We start from the raw sequence: 23,230 nt of genomic DNA, 5'->3' as shown, positions 1-23,230 counted from the left end.
CCGCCGTAGGCAGACGACCGATTCTTTTCTTTTCTTTCGGAAAGCGAGTGCGGTGGCCCGTAGGGCCATCCGTACGGCTAAACGTGAATGTTGGGCATCTTATGTCTCAACAATTACGTCCGAAACCCCTCTGGCCCAGATCTGGAAGCGTATCCGCAAGATAGCGGGTAAGTTCGTTCCCGATGTTTCACCGGTCCTTCACCTCCATGATACTCTTGTGGCGGACCCGTTGCAGGTCGCTTCCGAACTGGGTTCCCACTTTTCTTCTGTTAGCTCTGGTCTTCATCTTCCCCAATCTTTCCTTCTTCGTAAACCTGTCCTTGAGTCTCGTCCTTTAGATTTCTGCACTCATCTTCAGCTTCCCTATCATGATCCCTTCTCTCTCTGAACTTCGTTCTGCCCTGGCCCTCTGCGGTTCTACGGCGGCGGGCTCCGATGGTATTCATTATGAGATGCTTCGCCATCTCCCTCCGAGCACGTCTCAGTATTTACTGAGTCTGTATAATCGGATCTGGGAGTCGTCGTCAGTCCCTGAGGACTGGCTCGATGCCGTTGTCCTCCCTGTTCGCAAACCGGGGTCTCTGGGTACTTCCCCTAAGGACTTTCGCCCTATTGCTCTCACAAGTTGTCTGCAAACTCTTTGAACGTATGGTTAACGTTCGTCTGATGTGGTTCCTGGAACACCATCACCTCCTCTCCCCTTCTCAATTTGGTTTCCGCAAGTGCCGCAGCACGACAGATGTCCTGGTGAACTTGGAGGTCTATATTCGTTCTGCTTTTGCTGCGAAGACCTCCGTTGTTGCCGTCCTTTTTGACCTAGAAAAGGCTTACGACACCACTTGGCGTTATCATATCCTATCTCAACTTCATTCTTTTGGCCTTCGTGGTCATCTCCCTCTCTTTCTCCGCAGCTTCCTCTCTCGTCGTTCCTTTCGGGTGCGCCTTGGTACCGCTCTCTCTCCCTCTTTTCAGCAATACGAAGGTGTGCCCCAGGGTAGTGTTCTGAGCACTACTCTTTTTCTGGTTGCCCTCAATGGTCTTCTTTCCTCTCTTCCTTCTGGTGTCTTCTCTGCTCTCTGTCGATGATCTTACCCTTTGTTGTCAGGGTGATGATTCGCCTCTCCTTCAACGCCGGCTTCAACTTGCAATTGATGCCGTGTCGTCTTGGGCCACAGGTCATGGCTTCAAGTTCTCTACTTCTAAGACTTGTGCCATGACTTTTACGCGGAAACGGGTTGTTCTTCGTCCCTCTTTGTCACTTTATGGTCATCCCCTTGAATACAAAGATTCCGCGAAGCTTTTGGGGTTATTCCTTGACACTCGTTTGTCTTGGTCTCCCCATATCTCTTACCTCCGTGTTGAGTGCTCTAAGGCCCTTACCCTCCTTCGGGTCTTGTCCCATACTTCTTGGGGGGCAGATAGGCGCACTCTCCTTGCTTTACATTCCTCTCTCGTCCTGTCTAAGCTCGATTATGGTTGCCCTGCTTACTCGTCTGCTTCTCCTTCTACTCTTCGCCGTCTTGATGCTTTGCACCATACTGGGTTGCGCCTCAGTTCTGGTGCCTTTCGTTCGACTCCCATCCTTAGCTTGTATGTTGACACTGGCTTCCTGTCTCTCCAGGACCGCCGTGATCGCTACTGTCTTCGCTATCTTGCGCGGTCCTTGCAACATCCTTCCTCTCGCCTCTGTCGTGCTTTAACTTTTACCCCTCCTGCGGTTCCTGTTCCTCTTCACCACCTCCCTCTTTCTGTCCGGTTATCTCGCCTACAGGATTCTCTCTCCGTTCGTATTTCTGATGTTTCTCCTCGTGTTGTTCCTTCTTTGCCCCCGTGGAGGGTCCCTCTTCCGCGGTTTTGTACTTCCTTGACCCATATCACTAAAGCTTTTACCCCTCCTACGGTTCTAAAACGCCTTTTCCTCGAGCACTTTTCTTCTCACTCCCGCTCCGTTTCTGTCTTCACCGATGGGTCTAAGTCAGCGGACGGTGTTGGCTACTCTGTTGTTTTTCCTGATCGCACTTATATGTGTCGCTTGCCTCCGGAGACTAGCATCTTTACAGCAGAACTTTATGCTATTCTCTATGCTCTTCGTCTCCTGCTTTCTCATTGTCAGTCTTCCTTTGTGGTTGTTGTTGACTCTCGTAGTGCTCTCATGGCTCTCGGGTCCTTTAATCCGGTTCATCCAGTAGTTGTCGAGATCCAGCATTGGCTGTTTCTCGTTCACAGTAAATTTAAGTCGGTTGAGTTTTGTTGGGTTCCCAGCCATATTGGTGTGTCTTTAAATGAGCGTGCGGATGCTGCCGCTAAGGAAGCTGTCCGCTCTTGTCCCATCTCTTGTAAAGGCATTCCGTATTCCGACTTTTACCCAGTTATCCATTACTCAGTTCTTACCCGTTGGCAGGCTTCTTGGTTGTCTGTTACTGGTAACAAGCTACGTACTCTTAAATGTTGTGTTTCCTCGTGGCCGTCCTCCTTCCACCGTAACCGGCGGTGGGAAACAGCTCTGGCGAGGTTGCGTATTGGCCATACTCGCTTAACCCATGGTCACTTGATGGAGCGCCGCCCTGCTCCTTATTGTCCTAGTTGCATTGTCCCTCTTACGGTCGTGCATGTCCTTCTTGAATGTCCTGACTTCCAGGACGAGCGTGTGTCTTGCTTTCCGACCGCCCCTCGCGGTCACCTGTCCCTCGATAGAATTCTTGGTGACTCGGATACTTTTGATATCGTTCGCCTTATGCGTTTTTGTTCTCGTATTGGCATCCTTGGTGATATTTAGCGCCCTCTGATTATTTTGCGTATTTGATGGTGCTACATAGCCTTCCCGGTTTGGTGCCTTCTTTTGATAATTACTTACTTACTTACTGTACCGGGTTGTACTTCCAATTGTGTTGTACGTCGGTATATGTGCTGTGGTCTTCATCGTTACTATAAGTACTGTACTACCAACAGAGGAGGACTGACTGAATATTATGTTACCCACGGGGGGGGGGGGACGACCTGTCGAGTACCCACGGGGGGGGGGACGACCTGTCGAGTACCCACGGGGGGGGGACGACCTGTCGAGTACCCACGGGGGGGACGACCTGTAGAGTACCCACGGGGGGGACGACCTGTAGAGTACCCACGGGGGGGGACGACGACCTGTAGAGTACCCACGGGGGGACGACCTGTAGAATACCCACGGGGGGGGAAGACCTGTAAAGTACCCACGGGGGAAGGACGACCTGTAGAGTACCCACGGGGGGAGGACGACCTGTAGAGTACCCACGGGGGGGGGACGACCTGTAGAGTACCCACGGGGGGGACGACCTGTAGAATACCCACGGGGGGGGGACGACCTGTAGAGTACCCACAGGGGGTCGTGGTGACCCGAACAAGCCCAGTTATCGACGTATATATATACACAGTCTGTCCTGTGTAGTGTGTTACACAAACTACCTTTGGTATTAAGTGAAGAACATGGCTTAAAGTTGAGTGATACTGGAGGAACACCTCTGAGACTTTATTAACACTGTGATAATATATTCCTTGTGATGTCAGTTATTTTTGTGAGTCTCCGGTACAAGTACTGGTTACTGGTGGTGTTGGTTGGTAGTAGACGGTAGTACTGGTGTGAGGTTAAAACAAAAAGTTAGTTTTGGAGCAAGGTTTAATGTTGTTGGCGTGCTTCTAATTGGACATTCATTATGGACAAAATCGTGCACTTCGTAATTGTTTTAATGTTAAATGACGATAACTAATTGTAGTATTTTAAATTGTTGGACACGGGAGCTATACACAGCCCGCTCCTCGTTCTATGTACACTATTGTGGTGCCCTTAAAACCCTCCAGAGGTTTATAAGCCTAAATCACACACCAATCCATAAGTATTTATCAACCTGTCTTCTTACAAATTACGTCTGAATTTGGTAGTTTGCCCGTATGGATGAAAATGGACGAAATGTGAAAATGTAAAATAATTTAAAGTAAATTTTAGATTTTTTGTTTCCAAAACAGTACGTTAAGGGTCCTCTGGTGGTAGGTTAGGAGGGCAACAAGTTCTCCTAAGGTTTCAAAACGTCATGAAAGCCTTTAATTGAATGTTTCCTCTCCTAACTTAACCGAGTAAGCAGGACGACTCCAAACAGAAAACGGGACAATACATCACTTTCCTGAGCCGATTTAAATTCAGATTACGTCCATTTTTTTTGGCGATAGCAGCGCGCATGCGAGTGAAAAGCGACGTTATTTTAAGAGGACGGGTTGATTTATTATCACAGAACATAAATGATTAAATATTTATTAATTGGTGCAGTGTGTGGGGACTAAAGGTAGGAAAGTATGACGTTCTACGATGTTCTCAAAATAAAACTATAATCAGGGCTTAATCCTGTAATCATGGTCTTAGTCCTGTAATCATGGTCTTAGTCCTGTAATCATGGTCTTAGTCCTGTAATCATGGTCTTAGTCCTGTAATCATGGTCTTAGTCCTGTAATCATGGTCTTAGTCCTGTAATCATGGTCTTAGTCCTGTAATCATGGTCTTAGTCCTGTAATCATGGTCTTAGTTCTGTGATCATGGTCGTGTAATCAAGGCTAGGTAAAATATTTGTCCATAATAATATTTTTGTATTTATAAAGTGTACTTGTGCATTGTTATATTACAGTATATAAATGTTTTTTCTCGTAAATTCAGACCTTGGCTTTATTTATACCTTGTAGGAATATGAACACCACGATTCTGTAAACGGTAAGGAAATTAAGGCGTCGTGCAGGAAGCAGAGCGTCGTGCAGCAACTGCTACGCTGCTCGGTGCACGTACTGCACGGAAGCGGAATGGTTTTGTTAGTCGTGAAATACATTCCTAATGGTCGGTAAGTAAACATTTGTGTAGCGTTAATAACCCTCCAGACTTCGATAGGTCTAAAGCCTATTTTGTGTAGTGCTCCTACTTTTTAGCTCAAAGCCTAGCTATTTAGCAACATTTTTACTTAATGGAAAGGAAATTGGACAATTTTTATATATTCAGTTGTAAATTTGATATTTTATGTATATTTTTTTAATATGAAAACTTTAAATCATAATATTGTCATTAGATACTGTGCTGTAAACTGTGAAATTATTTATGAATATTTTTAAAAAAAACTTTGTCTCAATATTTGCTTAAATCCAAATAATTATAAAAGTGCGGCAGCAAGCCGGGAAGAGTATGTAGCACCGTCAGTGAGGCTGGGTGTTCAACAGGCGCTAAATATCACTATGGATGCCAGTATGAGGACAATAGACACAAGGCGAGGTATGTGAGAGGTGTCTAATTCATCGGGGATTGTGTCGAGGGACAAATGACGCATTCGTCAATTTTAATAGTCTGTGCATTCAAATGTTTCCCACAGCGTTATTCGCTGATGCCAACTCTTCGAATCGCACCTATGTAACCGTTCATCATTCACCCACGTACTAAGATTTAATGATTACCAACAGAACCAAAACACCTAACCGAATTTAGTTCTAAATATATACTAATTTTTAATATAATTTATATTAGAGAAAAACCCATTCTGAATAAACAACGTTTTTTAGTTTACTTCATGTATTATGCACCCCATACCCATCTTGTGGACGGTAGTGGAAAGGGTTACAGAGGCACATAATGAGCTCAGGGACTGAACCCCACAATTCATTTAGCTAAGCAAGTTACAATCTTGTTGAGCTAGTTACAAAATTCAGTATGTCATCATCATAAATGGGTTCGAGATCGACCACAAGTACAGTTTCTAAATTAAGCAACTGACATGTGTGGAGAGCTAGTGTCACAGTTGATATGTTTGTCCTACACACCGCCCCCCATCCAGTGGGCAGCGGTGGATAGGTTACAATCACTTAGTTACTACCTACAGTTAGCAAACTGGGGATATTTGGCTAAAATTTCTGGTAGCAGATCATTTTGAATAAAATATTTACACATCGCTGGAACATTGGTTATAGAATTGTCTCTAAATTCACGTATCTTTTCGCACTCCATCACATAGTGACGGAGGGTGTGCGAATAATTTTGTTGACAGTTTACATTTGGTCAGGTCTGCATCAGCAGATAATGAGAATTCCCAGAGATACTTGTAACAGAGTCTAAGCCGAGCAGTAGTAACATCTAGAAGTCTGCTGATTTTATTGGATAATCCATAGATGTGTGGCTCCTCTTGCATGATAGTATGATGATAGATGGAATTACTGGTGTCAATTTCACTTTGCCTCAGATCTAAAAGATCTTGTTGAAGTTCTCGGTGTACTGCTGCTCTCAGGTTGCTCATTGACAATCCAAGGTTACACTCAACGGCTCCTTTAAAGGTAGATTCTTTCGCTAACTTATCAGCTCTATCATGCATTCAGAGGCCAACATGAGATGGAGACCACAGGAAATGGACTGTTACCATCTTTAATAATTTTGTTGTATTTGTGTCTAGCTTCGGACACGAGCATGTTAGTTTGTTTCAGTCTTAGAGTTGAGAGCATTTAAGGATGACAGTCACTTACAATTAATGAATCAAGTTTGGAATCTTATACATATTTCAGTGCAAGGAGCAAAGCAAATAGTTCGGTCTGAAGGGTAGAGGCCAAGTTGTTTATGCGGACTCCCCACTCAAAATATAAGCCATCGCCCATTGTCAGGACAACTGCACTTCCTGCTACACCCGTAAACAACGTATGTTAAAATTTGTATTTGAGGCTGGTAGCAGCTTGGGCGAATATATAGCGGGCGTCTGCCTCACTCCCTCCCTCCCTTGTAGTTTCTTAGACCAAGACTAGGGTTAATAAGGGGTGTCTAATGACGCATTAAGCTAGCCAGCCTCACTCACTCGCTCACTGCCTGGGCGTTACGGGAGAATAAAACCACATCACAAAGTATTATTGTTTACTAATCGACACAAGTAACTTGCCAACAAACTTTATAATAACAAGTGCAGCACATTTCGGCGGCGTCATCTACAATACGAATTAATTTCCACAAGAAACATTTGAAGATGTTTTGTCACAACACAACTCGCCTGAATATGTATAACATGTGAGGTAATGAAAATAAATGCAAGTTATCATTGGTTCATAGGGGAGGGAGAGAGCATTGGTTCAGTAGTTGCAAATAACAGAGAACTTGTTTCATCACAAAGGACTCCTACAAAAATATTGGGAACGCTCACAACTACAAAAATCTTACGCTCTAAACATGGCACTTGACGAATATTTGCAGCATCATCTCGCTCTTCACACACGCTCTCCAATACAATATTATTATTTAATGTAATTCACAGATAATAAATTTAGTCTACACACACAAAATATATCTGAATAGTTTCTTGCTATAGATTTATCTAAGGACTGAAGACGTGTAGTGACCAACCTCTGTACTCGCCCAGTTGTGCTTGCGGGGGTTGAGCTCTGGCTCTTTGGTCCCGCCTCTCAACCGTCAATCAACAGGTGTACAGATTCCCGAGCCTATTGGGCTCTATCATATCTACACTTGAAACTGTGTATGGAGTCAGCCTCCACCACATTGCTTCCTAATGCATTCCATTTGTCAACCACTCTGACACTAAAAAAAATTCTTTCTAATATCTCTGTGGCTCATTTGGGCACTCAGTTTCCACCTGTCCCCCCTTGTGCGTGTTCCCCTTGTGTTAAACAGCCTGTCTTTATCTACCCTATCAATTCCCTTCAGAATCTTGAATGTGGTGATCATGTCGTCCCTAACTCTTCTGTCTTCCAGCGAAGTGAGGTTTAATTCCCGTAGTCTCTCATCGTAGCTCATACCTCTCAGCTCGGGTACTAGTCTGGTGGCAAACCTTTGAACCTTTTCCAGTTTAGTCTTATCCTTGACTAGATATGGACTCCATGCTGGGGCTGCATACTCCAGGATTGGCCTGACATATGTGGTATACAAAGTTCTGAATGATTCTTTACACAAGTTTCTGAATGTGTGTGTGTGTAGTGACCAACCTGTGTGTGTGTGTGTGTGTGTGTGTGTGTGTGTGTGTGTGTGTGTGTGTGTGTGTGTGTGTAGTGACAACCAAATATTACACCACATACCATTTATAACCTTTTGACAAAGTTTTTATTGTGAAGTATACACCGTAGTGCTGTATACTTCACAGTACGCCGTAGTGCTGTATACTTCACAGTACGCCGTAGCGCTGTATACGTCACAGTACGCCGTAGCGCTGTATACGTCACAGTACGCCGTAGCGCTGTATACGTCACAGTACGCCGTAGCGCTGTATGTCACAGTACGCCGTAGCGCTGTATACGTCACAGTACGCCGTAGCGCTGTATACGTCACAGTACGCCGTAGCGCTGTATACGTCACAGTACGCCGTAGCGCTGTATACGTCACAGTACGCCGTAGCGCTGTATACGTCACAGTACGCCGTAGCGCTGTATACGTCACAGTACGCCGTAGCGCTGTATACGTCACAGTACGCCGTAGCGCTGTATACGTCACAGTACGCCGTAGCGCTGTATACGTCACAGTACGCCGTAGCGCTGTATACGTCACAGTACGCCGTAGCGCTGTATACTTCACAGTACGCCGTAGCGCTGTATACTTCACAGTACGCCGTAGCGCTGTATACTTCACAGTACGCCGTAGCGCTGTATACGTCACAGTACGCCGTAGCGCTGTATACGTCACAGTACGCCGTAGCGCTGTATACGTCACAGTACGCCGTAGCGCTGTATACGTCACAGTACGCCGTAGCGCTGTATACGTCACAGTACGCCGTAGCGCTGTATACGTCACAGTACGCCGTAGCGCTGTATACGTCACAGTACGCCGTAGCGCTGTATACGTCACAGTACGCCGTAGCGCTGTATACGTCACAGTACGCCGTAGCGCTGTATACGTCACAGTACGCCGTAGCGCTGTATACGTCACAGTACGCCGTAGCGCTGTATACGTCACAGTACGCCGTAGCGCTGTATACGTCACAGTACGCCGTAGCGCTGTATACGTCACAGTACGCCGTAGCGCTGTATACGTCACAGTACGCCGTAGCGCTGTATACGTCACAGTACGCCGTAGCGCTGTATACGTCACAGTACGCCGTAGCGCTGTATACGTCACAGTACGCCGTAGCGCTGTATACGTCACAGTACGCCGTAGCGCTGTATACGTCACAGTACGCCGTAGCGCTGTATACGTCACAGTACGCCGTAGCGCTGTATACGTCACAGTACGCCGTAGCGCTGTATACGTCACAGTACGCCGTAGCGCTGTATACGTCACAGTACGCCGTAGCGCTGTATACGTCACAGTACGCCGTAGCGCTGTATACGTCACAGTACGCCGTAGCGCTGTATACGTCACAGTACGCCGTAGCGCTGTATACGTCACAGTACGCCGTAGCGCTGTATACGTCACAGTACGCCGTAGCGCTGTGAAGTATACAGCTTCACAGTACTGTTCCCAGTAGCCTTTACTGCTGTGCCTGCTCCACTAATTTGCATATTCCACAGTTCTGTTAATTTTGAACTGGCTCCTGTATATACTTACACCTGACTCCACATCTGCCTCATCTTGAGATGAGTGCACGTGTATATTAGTATTATCTTGTACACATGTTTCATCAACACTTGTTCTTGGGCGTTTACAGCTCAACACACTCCGGCACTCACTGCTTCACAGCCGTCATCACCACCACGGAATTATATTAAAATGTTCATGTGTTGAATTGGCAACTTTCACTGTGCTAGAAAATGGACCTATTAAGCTAGTCCAACACATTAACGTTGAGTCAGTGAGTTGACCGGTCAAGTTACTTGGTAACACCACACACACTGAATACCACATTTAGTTAATACAGACAATAGACACTATAGGAAGGCCGGGCAAGATTATCCCCTCGTGGACCACTGTTGGTGGGGGATGGGTCAGGTCAACCACCACCACTGTTGGTGGGGGCTGGGTCAGGTCAACCACCACTGTTGGTGGGGGATGGGTCAGGTCAACCACCACCACTGTTGGTGGGGACTGGGTCAGGTCAACCACCACTGCTGGTGGTGGATGGGTCAGGTCAACCACCACTGCTGGTGGAGGCTGGGTCAGGTCAACCACCACTGCTGGTGGAGGCTGGGTCAGGTCAACCACCACTGCTGGTGGAGGCTGGGTCAGGTCAACCACCAGCCCAGGAGGATACACACACACACTATCCTCACTACAACAATCATTATACATTTGTCAAGTCACTTTTAATGAGGCTTTCAAACTCCTCCGTCTAAAGTATCATATTGTGTAAGACTGAGACTGACGCACAGAACGTTGAGCAAAATGGTTTTGGCCATATTTGTGTTGACATGTCAAATGTGTAGAATACATTTGTACAACATTAGTTCATTATCACACACTCCCTCGGCTCTCTTTATCCCCCTCTAGTGTAAGGTAGACGATTGTTTGACACATGTGTACAGGCACACCTCCAGCTGTGACACATGTGTACAGGCACACCTCCAGCTGTGACACATGTGTACAAGCACACCTCCAGCTGTGACACATGTGTACAGGCACACCTCCAGCTGTGACACATGTGTACACGCACACCTCCAGCTGTGACACATGTGTACAAGCACACCTCCAGCTGTGACACATGTGTACAAGCACACCTCCAGCTGTGACACGTGTACACGCACACCTCCAGCTGTGACACATGTGTACACGCACACCTCCAGCTGTGACACATGTGTACAAGCACACCTCCAGCTGTGACACATGTGTACAGGCACACCTCCAGCTGTGACACATGTGTACAGGCACACCTCCAGCTGTGACACATTTGTACACGCACACCTCCAGCTGTCTAAACACTTGTGTAGTCATAACCTAGTGACTGAAAATATATACAACTTAATATTAAACTTGACCAAGTTTATATTGCACTTGAGTGGGCTCGCACCGTTACCATCGTGAACTTGTTCAAAGTTCTATAATGCTGAGACACATCTTATAACATCTTTCTTGTATTAACACGTTCATCACCACAACAACAATTATATTATCAATGGAACCAACACATCTCAAGATGAAGACACGGCGAAGTTGGGCCACCAGTCCTGAACCGTTGGGCCACCAGTCCTGAACCGTTGGGCCACCAGTCCTGAACCGTTGGGCCACCAGTCCTGAACCGTTGGGCCACCAGTCCTGAACCGTTGGGCCACCAGTCCTGAACCGTTGGGCCACCAGTCCTGAACCGTTGGGCCACCAGTCCTGAACCGTTGGGCCACCAGTCCTGAACCGTTGGGCCACCAGTCCTGAACCGTTGGGCCACCAGTCCTGAACCGTTGGGCCACCAGTCCTGAACCGTTGGGCCACCAGTCCTGAACCGTTGGGCCACCAGTCCTGAACCGTTGGGGCACCAGTCCTGAACCGTTGGGGCACCAGTCCTGAACCGTTGGGGCACCAGTCCTGAACCGTTGGGCCACCAGTCCTGAACCGTTGGGCCACCAGTCCTGAACCGTTGGGCCACCAGTCCTGAACCGTTGGGCCACCAGTCCTGAACCGTTGGGCCACCAGTCCTGAACCGTTGGGCCACCAGTCCTGAACCGTTGGGCCACCAGTCCTGAACCGTTGGGCCACCAGTCCTGAACCGTTGGGCCACCAGTCCTGAACCGTTGGGCCACCAGTCCTGAACCGTTGGGCCACCAGTCCTGAACCGTTGGGCCACCAGTCCTGAACCGTTGGGCCACCAGTCCTGAACCGTTGGGGCACCAGTCCTGAACCGTTGGGGCACCAGTCCTGAACCGTTGGGCCACCAGTCCTGAACCGTTGGGCCACCAGTCCTGAACCGTTGGGGCACCAGTCCTGAATCGTTGGGGCACCAGTCCTGAATCGTTGGGGCACCAGTCCTGAACCGTTGGGCCACCAGTCCTGAACCGTTGGGGCACCAGTCCTGAACCGTTGGGGCACCAGTCCTGAACCGTTGGGGCACCAGTCCTGAACCGTTGGGCCACCAGTCCTGAACCGTTGGGCCACCAGTCCTGAACCGTTGGGCCACCAGTCCTGAACCGTTGTCGTCTAACACGTCGGGTAATGGTCCAGGACGGACCAACTTGACAATGGTCCAGGACGGACCGCAACGTCGTCGTCTCTTCACCTTCATATGTTTGGTTTGGTCCAGAAGACTTCAGCCACATTAGTCACTGGTCTGTGGTACAAGTCTTCAGCCACATTAGTCACTGGTCTGTGGTATAAGTCTTCAGCCACATTAGTCTGTGGTACAAGTCTTCAGCCACATTAGTCACTGGTCTGTGGTATAAGACTTCAGCCACATTAGTCACTGGTCTGGGGTACAAGTCTTCAGCCACATTATTCTGTGGTACAAGTCTTCAGCCACATTAGTCTGTGGTACAAGTCTTCAGCCACATTAGTCACTAGTCTGTGGTACAAGTCTTCAGCCACATTAGTCACTAGTCTGTGGTACAAGTCTTCAGCCACATTAGTCACTAGTCTGTGGTACAAGTCTTCAGCCACATTAGTCACTAGTCTGTGGTACAAGTCTTCAGCCACATTAGTCACTAGTCTGTGGTATTATCAATCGATTACATTATCAAATACATTAGGCCTATTTAATAAAATAATATACAGTAAATAAATTAGCTGATTAAAATTATTACATTGTACAATTATTAAATACAATGCTTTTCAAGTACAATACATAACTAACAAGTAATTGTACAGCTTTTCCTCGCCAGCATTGTGGCGGGGGGGGGGGGGTGACCGTGAGTCAGTGTCGCCTCAGATCATAAATAAATAAGTTGTATCCTAGAGGTGAGGCCCCGGGTGCCATCCTCGGTGTCTCACCTGGCCTGAGATACTTTAAAGCAAGACAGCAGTACACTATTATCACTACCAGAGTAACATTGTACTCACGTCATTTAATAATAACAAAAAAGTTTCACTATATTTCTGAGCAATGAAGGGATCACTTCGACACGTCGACTCGTGACTGTGGAGTTCAACAAAATTCTAAGATTCTACTTCAACTCGTGTTCACACCAAAAAAATCTGTACAGTAATGCTTTTTGAGACACATCAATGTTTGGTAATGCTCAGAATAAGTCTGGCGAGAGAGGAACAATTACTGATACACCTTTCACGTAGTGCGTGAACCATCTTGGCGAGTAATGAAGAGCAGCTATGGTGTGGGCCGCCAGTCTCCTGCTGCTGTACCAGTACTCTATGGTGTGGGCCGCCAGTCTCCTGCTGCTGTACCAGTACTGCTATGGTGTGGGCCGCCAGTCTCCTGCTGTACCAGTACTCTATGGTGTGGGCCGCCAGTCTCCTGCTGTACCAGTACTCTATGGTGTGGGCCGCCATCATCTCCTGCTGTACCAGTACTCTATGGTGTGGGCCGCCATCATCTCCTGCTGTACCAGTACTGCTTGATGAGGTCGGCAGCCTTCTCTCCTATCATGATGATGGGAGCGTTGGTGTTGCCGGAGACGAGCGTCGGCATGATGGACCCGTCCGCCACACGCAGCCCAGACACACCGTACACTCTGCCGGGACCACACATATTACACCAACTGCATGTGTGTGTCTGTGTGGAGGGGGGGGGTGCGAGAGAGAGAGTGTGTGTGTGTGTGTGGAGGAGGGGGTGCGAGTGTGTGTGTGTGTGAATGTGTGTATGGGTGGTGTTGGCCTTCCAACCTATTATCAGCTTCTGAAGGATTATTAAGGTCACTACAGTAACTTATTGAACCGTCAACAGGTATACTTTAGTCCTCAACATAGTCCAGGACTAAAGTATGTTCTACATATACTTTGAATATGTATACGTATATGCCAAATCTTGGCATATACGCCGAGACTTCGGGCACACCTTTCAGCGTATATAACCCTTGATTTTTAAATAATATAGCAATAATAATAATAAAATTGTTAATACCAATAATATTCTCCTTCAATGAGACCTCAGCACAGAGGAAGACAAAGGCTTACTCATAATTCGCTAAGCATAAAATATAAAAAATAAATTAAAGTAAGGAAACTCAGGCCTTCCTGGTATTATAATTTCCACGTAGTATCAGCAAGTCAGTCATTTTAAACAGGCGGCGGCAAGCCAGGAGGACTGTGCAACACCGTCTCTGTTACTTGATATTCAAAAGGCACTAAATATCATGCAAGATGCCAATTCGAGAACAGGAGGACATTGGGCGAATGATATCAGTTATAAAATTCACCAAGAATTTTAACAAGAGACAAACAACCTCTAGGTACATTAGGAAAGCTAAACACCAACATCCCGAAAATGGGGACAATCGACAAGGTGCATGACTGTGTGGGTCAACGCACTTTGGACAAAAGAGGCAGAATGGTGTTCCAGTAAGTGTGACCAATGGTGTCACAGCTGGAATGGTTGTGTGACCAATACACAACCTAGCCAAAGCCGTTTCCCATCGCCTTTCACAGTGGTAGGAGGAAGACCAAGCAGGGAAAAGCCATGTTTAAGAGCATGCAGGGTATTAAATGTAGCGCCAGCCCAGTGATCCTGAAATGGTCGCAGATAACAGCATTAATGATCAAGTAGAAATCCAAATAGGATGCCGCTTTCTGGGAAACGTTGTAAGCATGAATGGACTCCTCAGTGGCAATATCTGCTCGCAGAAACTCCAATATGGCTGAAAACCAGCAAAATTTCAGTCTTATATCTGTCAGAGATAAGAAACATCCAGTATTGGATTTCACCGCCACAGGATGCAATGGGGTTAAAAAGACTCTAGAGCCATGAGGGTACTGCTGGAGTCAACCATATTGACAATGGAACGATGATGAAGAGAAAGCACCCGACGAAGACCATACAAAATTTCCTAAAGTTCTGTCTTGAAGCTGCTAGTCTCCAGGGAGGTGGGCGGCTCACACAGGTTAGACGGGGGACAACAGTGCAGTAGCCGACACCGTCGCCTGACCAGAAGTCATCTGTCAACACAGCAATGGCGTCTGAGAGAGAGGAAAAATTTCTTGGGAAAAGACTTTTCAAAAGAGTAAGGTTATAAGCATTCACCATGCAGAAAATCTTGCAAATTTTCACATGTTTGACTTCCATGGGGGCCAAGCTGGAACAACATCCTCCATGGGGCCAAGCAGGAACAACATCCTCCATGGGGCCAAGCTGGAACAACATCCTCCATGGGGCCAAGCTGGAACAACATCCTCCATGGGGCCAAGCTGGAACAACATCCTCCATGGGGCCAAGCTGGAACAACATCCTCCATGGGGCCAAGCAGGAACAACACAACACAAGAAAAGAAATTTGCCAATACAGAGAGAATTTTGCAAATGAACCCCATTTGCTGGAAAGAGAAAGGGGCAAGAGGGAGCAGGGCCTCCTGAGTTGAAATGGCACAAGTGGAGCTGGGATGTTGGAGGGACCGCGCAGGGTACAGAAGTCACCAACGATCACCACAATCCTGTAGAGACACGACGCCGGTTTCAACGTGAAAGTTGTGGGCGAGGGATGAACAAACGGCACTAGAGGCGAGGAGTGGCCCAGTATGGTGCAGAAATCAAGTTGACGAAGGGTCGAGATAACCCTGGGTCTCGAAGACATACTTAATATCCTCATGACAGTCCGCGGGTTCTCTATCCCCATTTTCAACATGGGGTGGAAGGAGGATGTTCGATTCCAGAACAGGGCCTCACCACTGAGATAGGGCAGTTAGGAGTGTGGCTGCCGCCTTAGAGGGGGGCCAGACGACGCGGGCGCCAGTCCAGGTGGGAGTAAACTGACTACAAGCATATCCATAAGGTCGATAAGGTGTCTGTGTATGCGTAAATCGTCAAGGCGGGAATGTTCATCAAGAGTTCATAATATCTGGTCCACGCAGCGGAGCTGAAGAGATTGTCATTGTGGGAAACGTGCAAAAACGACGGCGAGGACGTCGCCACAGACCTCACCAGGGGCTCAAAGGTCAACCCTGCCAAGGGAGATGATCCATAGTGATAGTCAAAGACAATGTCTGATCTGGGCCCACCACAGCCTGAGCTATGGAGCTCGATCTTCCAACACGATCCGACTCTGGGACCTGTTCGCCAGCCTTATAAGTTGAGAAGGGGAAATACTGTCAGTATCAAACAAAAATAGCAGAGCTTTGCTTCCCAGCACCCCCACCCACCACGGAGCCCAACAAGCAAAAGGACGAGCACATGGGCAAGCACATGAACAAGCAACTTCACGGGTAGCCGAAACAGTACGGGTACCATTGAAGGCAGAGTGGTATATCCCAGGGATCCGATATCTAACTAGGCGGGCTTACCAGATGAGCCGATTGGTTGAAGTGGGCAACAACGGACCTCTCTACATACCGCCATCGCCCACCAAAGAAGTGTGTTGCTCCCCCAGTAGATGCTCTGCTGGGGTAAGTTCAACTCACAGAGGAAGGAACATAAAGGAATGCACGGCTAACTTCCGCTTTTGCGCCGCCACAGCAGGCAGAAGTGGGGATCAGGGACCATCTCCCGCCCAAAAGATGTACACAAGAGCCCCGTCACCACATCAAGGCCCTAACGACTGAGGGGGGAATAGTACCTGCTAGTTTATCTTAGCTGCTCACACATACACATACACACACAGGTCGAGCTAAAGCCCTCATTAACAAAACAAAGCCATACTTAAGCTCTGGGTCGACAACAGCGCCGGGGTCCCAGTAAGGCCCCATCTTGCAGGTACCGACGGGGTGGTAGATGGTGGAGGTGTAGTGGCGCGCCAGACACTCCCAGTACGCGTCCGTCCACAGTCGGGTGTGCTCACACCCTGGCATGGGCCGGGTGTAAAACCTCGACCCAAACTTCTTGAACGCCCGCGTCTCCGTCAGTGCCATACCAATCTTGATACCTGAAGGTGGGACACACACATTGAGGGACATGCGAGGAAGGAGACTGGGGAGGAGCTATATCAATGATGGTTGTCAACCGCTCGGTGTATTATACTGTGGCGGTGTACTGTGGAGTCGTAGTACTGCCGGGGTGCGACAGGTGTGTGGAAGGGGTGGAGTGCGACAGGTGTGTGGAAGGGGTGGAGTGCGACAGGTGTGTGGAAGGGGTGGAGTGCGACAGGTGTGTGGAAGGGGTGGAGTGCGACAGGTGTGTGGAAGGGGTGGAGTGCGACAGGTGTGTGGAAGGGGTGGAGTGCGACAGGTGTGTGGAAGGGGTGGAGTGCGACAGGTGTGTGGAAGGGGTGGAGTGCGACAGGTGTGTGGAAGGGGTAGAGTGCGACAGGTGTGTGGAAGGGTTGGCCATTACCTTCAACCATAACCCTGACGTCCTGCGGGTCGGTCAAATAGTTGTGGGTGATTAAGGGCTTGTCGAAGGGACTGGCTGAGCGCAGAGTTATGAAGCCCCGGGAGTTGGGCCGGAGCAACATGGGGTAGATGGACCAGCTGTCCCGGAACGATATTGGTTTAAACATTTGCTGCCATGTCTGTAACGTAAGAACCATTATCAACCACCAGCTCCTGGTACACTGTCGACCAGCAACGCTGGCAATGTTCCCTGTACTCAGATAACACCATTCACTCCTACCAGCCTAACCCCCCCCTACCAGCCTACCCCCATAACAGCCTACCCCCATAACAGCCTACACCCATAACAGCCTACACCCATAACAGCCTACACCCATAACAGCCTACCCCCATAACAGCCTACAACATTAATCCCAATAACCCTGACACCCTGCGCCCTTGACACCCTGCGCCCTTGACACCCTGCGCCCTTGACACCCTGCGCCCTTGACACCCGGCGCCCTTGACAACCTTGGACTTACACGATCAGAAAGGCCGTGGACTTTCCGTATTTGCCGGCCTCCGTCAGAGGCTGGGGAGCCGGATATGAAGTGGAACTCTATATCCGGCCAGTCATCAGACTGGTTAGCGAACTTGGTCTTGACGAAGCCTAAGCCCTCCACGCCCCCCATCACTGTCAGCGGACCTGTGGGAGGGAACCATTAATAGTGGTCAGGCAGGTGTGTGGGATGAGGGCATCAGGCAGGTGTGTGGGATGGGGGCGTCAGGCAGGTGTGTGGGATGAGGGCGTCAGGCAGGTGTGTGGGATGAGGGCGTCAGGCAGGTGTGTGGGATGTGGGGGGTCAGGCAGGTGTGTGGGATGGGGGCGTCAGGAAGGTGTATGGGATGTGGGGGGTCAGGCAGATGTGGGGGATCAGGCAGGTGTGTGGGATGTGGGGGATCAGGCAGGTGTGTGGGATGTGGGGGATCAGGCAGGTGTGTGGTATGTGGGGCGTCAGGCAGGTGTGGGGGGTCAGGCAGGTGTGTGGGATGGGGGCGTCAGGCAGGTGTGTGGGATGGTTGGCGTCAGGCAGGGGACCCCCGGACAGGTGTGTGGTGTGGCATGGGGGCGTCAAGCAGGGGTCCCCCAAGACAGGTGTGGGATGGGGGGCGTAAAGCAAGACCCCCAAGACAGGTGTGGAATGAGGGGGGGGGCGTCATGCAGGGTCCCCCAGATAGGTGTGTGGTGTTGGATGGGGGGCGTAAGGCAGGTGTGGGATGGGACGGGGGAGGGAACCATCCATACTGGTGGAGGGAATACCCCGAGGTATTGGAGGGTTGTAATGTAACAGCTGAGTCAGTGATGACAGGCACTCACAGAGCACACACACTCACAGAGCAGATCAACACACACAGAGAGCAGATCAACACACACAGAGAGCAGATCAACACACACACAGAGCAGAAATAAAGAAAAATCCAAAATACTTCTTCACATATGCGAAATCAAAAGCAAAAACCACTGCCAGTATTGGACCTATTCGTACCAGTGAAGGTTCATACTCGGAGGATGACAAAGAAATTAGTGAAATCCTAAAAAGCAGTATGAGGACATGTTTAGCACTCCAATAAACAACATGAAAGTGGAAGATCCAGACAATTTCTTTACGAGGGGATATTCAAACCTCTGCAAATATAACTGATGTCAACACGAGCGTACTAAACATTGAAAGAGAAATTGAAAACATGCCCATGCACTCGCCCCCGGGTCCAGATTCACGGAATTCAATATTTAGACAGAAATGCAAAGTGCCGGTAGCACAGGCACTCAGTATAGTGTGGAGGAAGAGCTTGGACACGGGGGAGATACCAGATGCACTTAAAGTAGCAGACATAGCCCGTCTACAAAAGGGAGGGAGCAATGCATTGGCAAAGAATTATAGACCAGTTGCACTAACGTCGCACATAATAAAAGTATTTGAGAGAGTGATTAAGAGTCAGGTCACCAATTTCATGGAGACCAATGACCTTCACAACCCAGGCCAACATGGATTTCGAGCGGGAAGATCGTGCCTCTCACAGCTACTTGATCACTACGACAAAGTCACTGAGGCATTAGAAGAAAAACAGAATGCTGATGTGATATACACGGACTTCGCAAAGGCTTTCAATAAATGTGACCATGGCGTGATAGCACACAAAATGAAGTCAATGGGAATAACCGGTAAAGTAGGACGCTGGATACTCAGTTTTCTTTCAAACAGGACTCGGCAAGTAACAGTCAATCATATAAAATCTAGTCCAAGCGCAGTTAAAAGCTCTGTACCTCAGGGTACAGTCCTTACACCGCAGCTTTTCATTATTCTCATATAAGATAGAGACAAAAAATGCAAGTCATAGTTTCGTATCATCCTTTGCTGATGACACAAAAATCAGTATGAAAATTACCTCGACTGAAGACATTGAAAAACTTCAAACTGATATTAATAAAGTTTTCGACTGGGCATCAGAAAATAACATGATATTTAACAGTGATAAATTCCAGGTACTCAGGTACGGTAAAAATGAGGACCTTAAACATAATACAGGGTACAAAACACAATCAAATCTGCCCATAGTAGGAAAACAGCATGTAAAGGATTTGGGAATAATGATTTCTGACGACCTAACGTTTAGGGAACATAATCAAGCAAATATTGCGTCAGCCAGAAATATGATAGGATGGATTACGAGAACTTTCAAATCCAGGAATCCCATCACAATGGTTGTACTCTTCAAGTCACCTGTGTTGTCCCGTCTTGAGTACTGCTCAGTACTCACTTCCCCCTTCAGAGCAGGAGAGATTGCTGAAATAGAGGGAATACAGAGAACATATACGGCACGCATAGACGCAATAAAGCACCTAAATTATTGGGATCGTCTCAAAGCCCTCCAAATGTACTCACTAGAAAGGAGACGAGAGAGATACCAAATAATATACACGTGGAAAATACTGGAGGGCCAGGTCCCAAATCTACACAGTAAAATAATAACATACTGGAGTGAACGATATGAAAGAAAATGCAGAATAGAACCAGTGAAGAGCAGAGGTGCCATAGGCACAATCAGAGAACTGTATAAACATCAGAGGTCCGCGGTTGTTCAACCTCCTCCCAGCAAGCATAAGAAATATTGCGGGAACAACCATGAACATCTTCAAGAGGAAGATTGTTTCCTCCAAGGAGTGCCGGACCAACCGGGCTGTGGTGGGTATGTGGGCCTGCGGGCCGCTCCAAGCAACAACCTAGTGGACCAAACTCTTACAAGTCAAGCCTGGCCTCGGGCCGGGCTTGGGGAGTAGAAGAACTCCCAGAACCCCATCAACCAGATCAACACACACTCAGAGAATAGATCAACACTTTCTGTGGATCCCCTCCCATGTTGGAATATGTGGGAATGAACGAACAGATGTACTGGCTGCTGAAGGAGACCATATTGAATACTTCATACCCAAGACTCTACTACAAATTAGAGGTATTGTCAGGCAATATCACCGTGACAAAGTAACTGAGGAAAGGAGGATAGAAGCACAAACCAGTGAATCTATACGATGGTACAACATGGTTGCAGCTGGCAATCCCAGTCATTATGGCCGAAGAGGAAGAGGACGAGGGAGGGAATCAGTAATAGCAAGAATCCGTCTTGGATACAAATATCCATGGAGATACGGAATGGAAACAACAGTTAAGCAGTGGAGTTGCAGAATCTGTGATGAGAGTGACGGACCACTATCTACGTGAATGTGAACACCTGAGAGATATTAGAAGTATGTGTAGAATAATAAACCCCACATTGTTTGAATTAGGAAAACACTATGCCAAATATTGATACTGTTCTTAAAAGATTTACCCATTTTGCACCCGCAAGATAACGTAAGCTTTTAAGGGTTGATAGATGTTAATCTTCTTGTTTGAGGAGCTGTTCGCTTGAGACAGTTAAGCAAGTCCCAGCTGTGTCTGGGTACAAGTGACAGGATGAACAACCCAGCGGGTTTTCTTCCTATTGGGGAGTGTTGTACATGCTGCTATGGCGGTGTGTCCACTCACAAGATGAGTAGCGCTGCCCAATACTGTCACTATGGCGGTGTGTCCACTCACAGGATGAGTGGCGCTGCCCAATACTGTCACTATGGCGGTTTGTCCACTCACAGGATGAGTGGCGCTGCCCAATACTGTCACTATGGCGGTTTGTCCACTCACAGGATGAGTGGCGCTGCCCAATACTGTCACTATGGCGGTGTGTCCACTCACAAGATGAGTGGCGCTGCCCAATACTGTCACTATGGCGGTGCGTCCACTCACAAGATGAGTGACGCTGCCCAATACTGTCACTATGGCGGTGCGTCCACTCACAAGATGAGTGACGCTGCCCAATACTGTCACTATGGCGGTGCGTCCACTCACAAGATGAGTGGCGCTGCCCAATACTGTCACTATGGCGGTGTGTCCACTCACAAGATGAGTGGCGCTGCCCAATACTGTCACTATGGCGGTGTGTCCACTCACAAGATGAGTGACGCTGCCCAATACTGTCACTATGGCGGTTTGTCCACTCACAAGATGAGTGGCGCTGCCCAATACTGTCACTATGGCGGTTTGTCCACTCACAAGATGAGTGGCGCTGCCCAATACTGTCACTATGGCGGTGTGTCTACTCACAAGATGAGTGGCGCTGCCCAATACTGTCACTATGGCGGTGTGTCCACTCACAAGATGAGTGACGCTGCCCAATACTGTCACTATGGCGGTTTGTCCACTCACAAGATGAGTGGCGCTGCCCAATACTGTCACTATGGCGGTTTGTCCACTCACAAGATGAGTGGCGCTGCCCAATACTGTCACTATGGCGGTGTGTCTACTCACAAGATGAGTGGCGCTGCCCAATACTGTCACTATGGCGGTGTGTCCACTCACAAGATGAGTGACGCTGCCCAATACTGTCACTATGGCGGTGTGTCCACTCACAAGATGAGTGACGCTGCCCAATAAACCCGCCCCTCGGGGCAAAATTAAAAAAAAATCAACACACTCAGAGACCAGATATGGGTATCCTATTGGAAATATTTTGAGACAACAAGATTTCTCATAACTTTGATAAGATTCCTGACTGCACCTCGTGGGTGGGTGGGTGGGTGGGTGAGTGAGTGAGTGACAGTACTCACCGGAGCCAAACATGGCGTACTTGAGAACACTGGGAAGGTTCTCATAGCGGGTCTGCACGAGGGAAATTTTCTTGTTGATGAGGAAGACGAGGCCGCCCGTGCCGATGTGGTCCTGTAGGTTGTGGCCCACCGGCAGGTCCTGTAGCACTGGGATCTGTCGGGAGGCCAGGGTGTGGTCAGCACGGGGGGGGAGGCCAGGGTGTGGTCAGCACGGGGGGGGAGGCCAGGGTGTGGTCAGCACGTGGGGGGTGGGGGCCAGGGTGTGGTCAGCACGTGGGGGGGGAGGCCAGGGTGTGGTCAGCACGGGGGGGGAGGCCAGGGTGTGGTCAGCACGGGGGGGGAGGCCAGGGTGTGGTCAGCACGGGGGGGGAGGCCAGGGTGTGGTCAGCACGGGGGGGGGGGGGGGGAATCCAGGGTGTGGTCAGCACGGGGGGGTGGGGGCCAGGGTGTGGTCAGCACGGGGGGGAGGCCAGGGTGTGGTCAGCACGGGGGGGGAGGCCAGGGTGTGGTCAGCACGGGGGGGGGAGGCCAGGGTGTGGTCAGCACGGGGGGGTGGGGGCCAGGGTGTGGTCAGCACGGGGGGGTGGGGGCCAGGGTGTGGTCAGCACGGGGGGGAGGCCAGGGTGTGGTCAGCACGGGGGGGGAGGCCAGGGTGTGGTCAGCACGGGGGGGGAGGCCAGGGTGTGGTCAGCACGGGGGGGGAGGCCAGGGTGTGGTCAGCACGGGGGGGGGGGAGGCCAGGGTGTGGTCAGCACGGGGGGGGAGGCCAGGGTGTGGTCAGCACGGGGGGGG

General features: G+C 49.0%; 2 protein-coding genes across 2 annotated transcripts in view; one reads left to right on the top strand and one right to left on the bottom strand.

Moving 5' to 3' along the window:
- Window positions 1–4,980, top strand: part of LOC123763697 (importin subunit alpha-1) — a 95,834-nt gene extending 90,854 nt beyond the window's left edge. The window contains exon 14 of the transcript XR_011222696.1: window positions 4,702–4,980. The gene's annotated coding sequence lies outside the window, so the exon portion shown is untranslated. The remainder of the gene's footprint in view (window positions 1–4,701) is intronic.
- A 6,946-nt stretch (window positions 4,981–11,926) lies between these two features.
- LOC123763773 (glucose dehydrogenase [FAD, quinone]) overlaps window positions 11,927–23,230 on the bottom strand; it is a 59,539-nt gene continuing 48,235 nt past the window's right edge. Inside the window, exons 7-11 of the mRNA XM_069304277.1 lie at window positions 22,439–22,592; window positions 17,781–17,944; window positions 17,261–17,438; window positions 16,631–16,853; window positions 11,927–13,518 (exon numbers count right to left, since the gene is read on the bottom strand). Coding sequence (XP_069160378.1) covers window positions 13,377–13,518; window positions 16,631–16,853; window positions 17,261–17,438; window positions 17,781–17,944; window positions 22,439–22,592 — 861 coding nt within the window. The 3' untranslated portion in view covers window positions 11,927–13,376. The remainder of the gene's footprint in view (window positions 13,519–16,630; window positions 16,854–17,260; window positions 17,439–17,780; window positions 17,945–22,438; window positions 22,593–23,230) is intronic.

Source organism: Procambarus clarkii, chromosome 52 (assembly GCF_040958095.1).
Source record: "Procambarus clarkii isolate CNS0578487 chromosome 52, FALCON_Pclarkii_2.0, whole genome shotgun sequence".
In the NCBI taxonomy this organism is placed as follows: Eukaryota; Metazoa; Arthropoda; class Malacostraca; order Decapoda; family Cambaridae; genus Procambarus; species Procambarus clarkii.
Note: the sequence above shows the minus strand (reverse complement) of the source record. Positions and strands in the feature narration are given on the sequence as shown.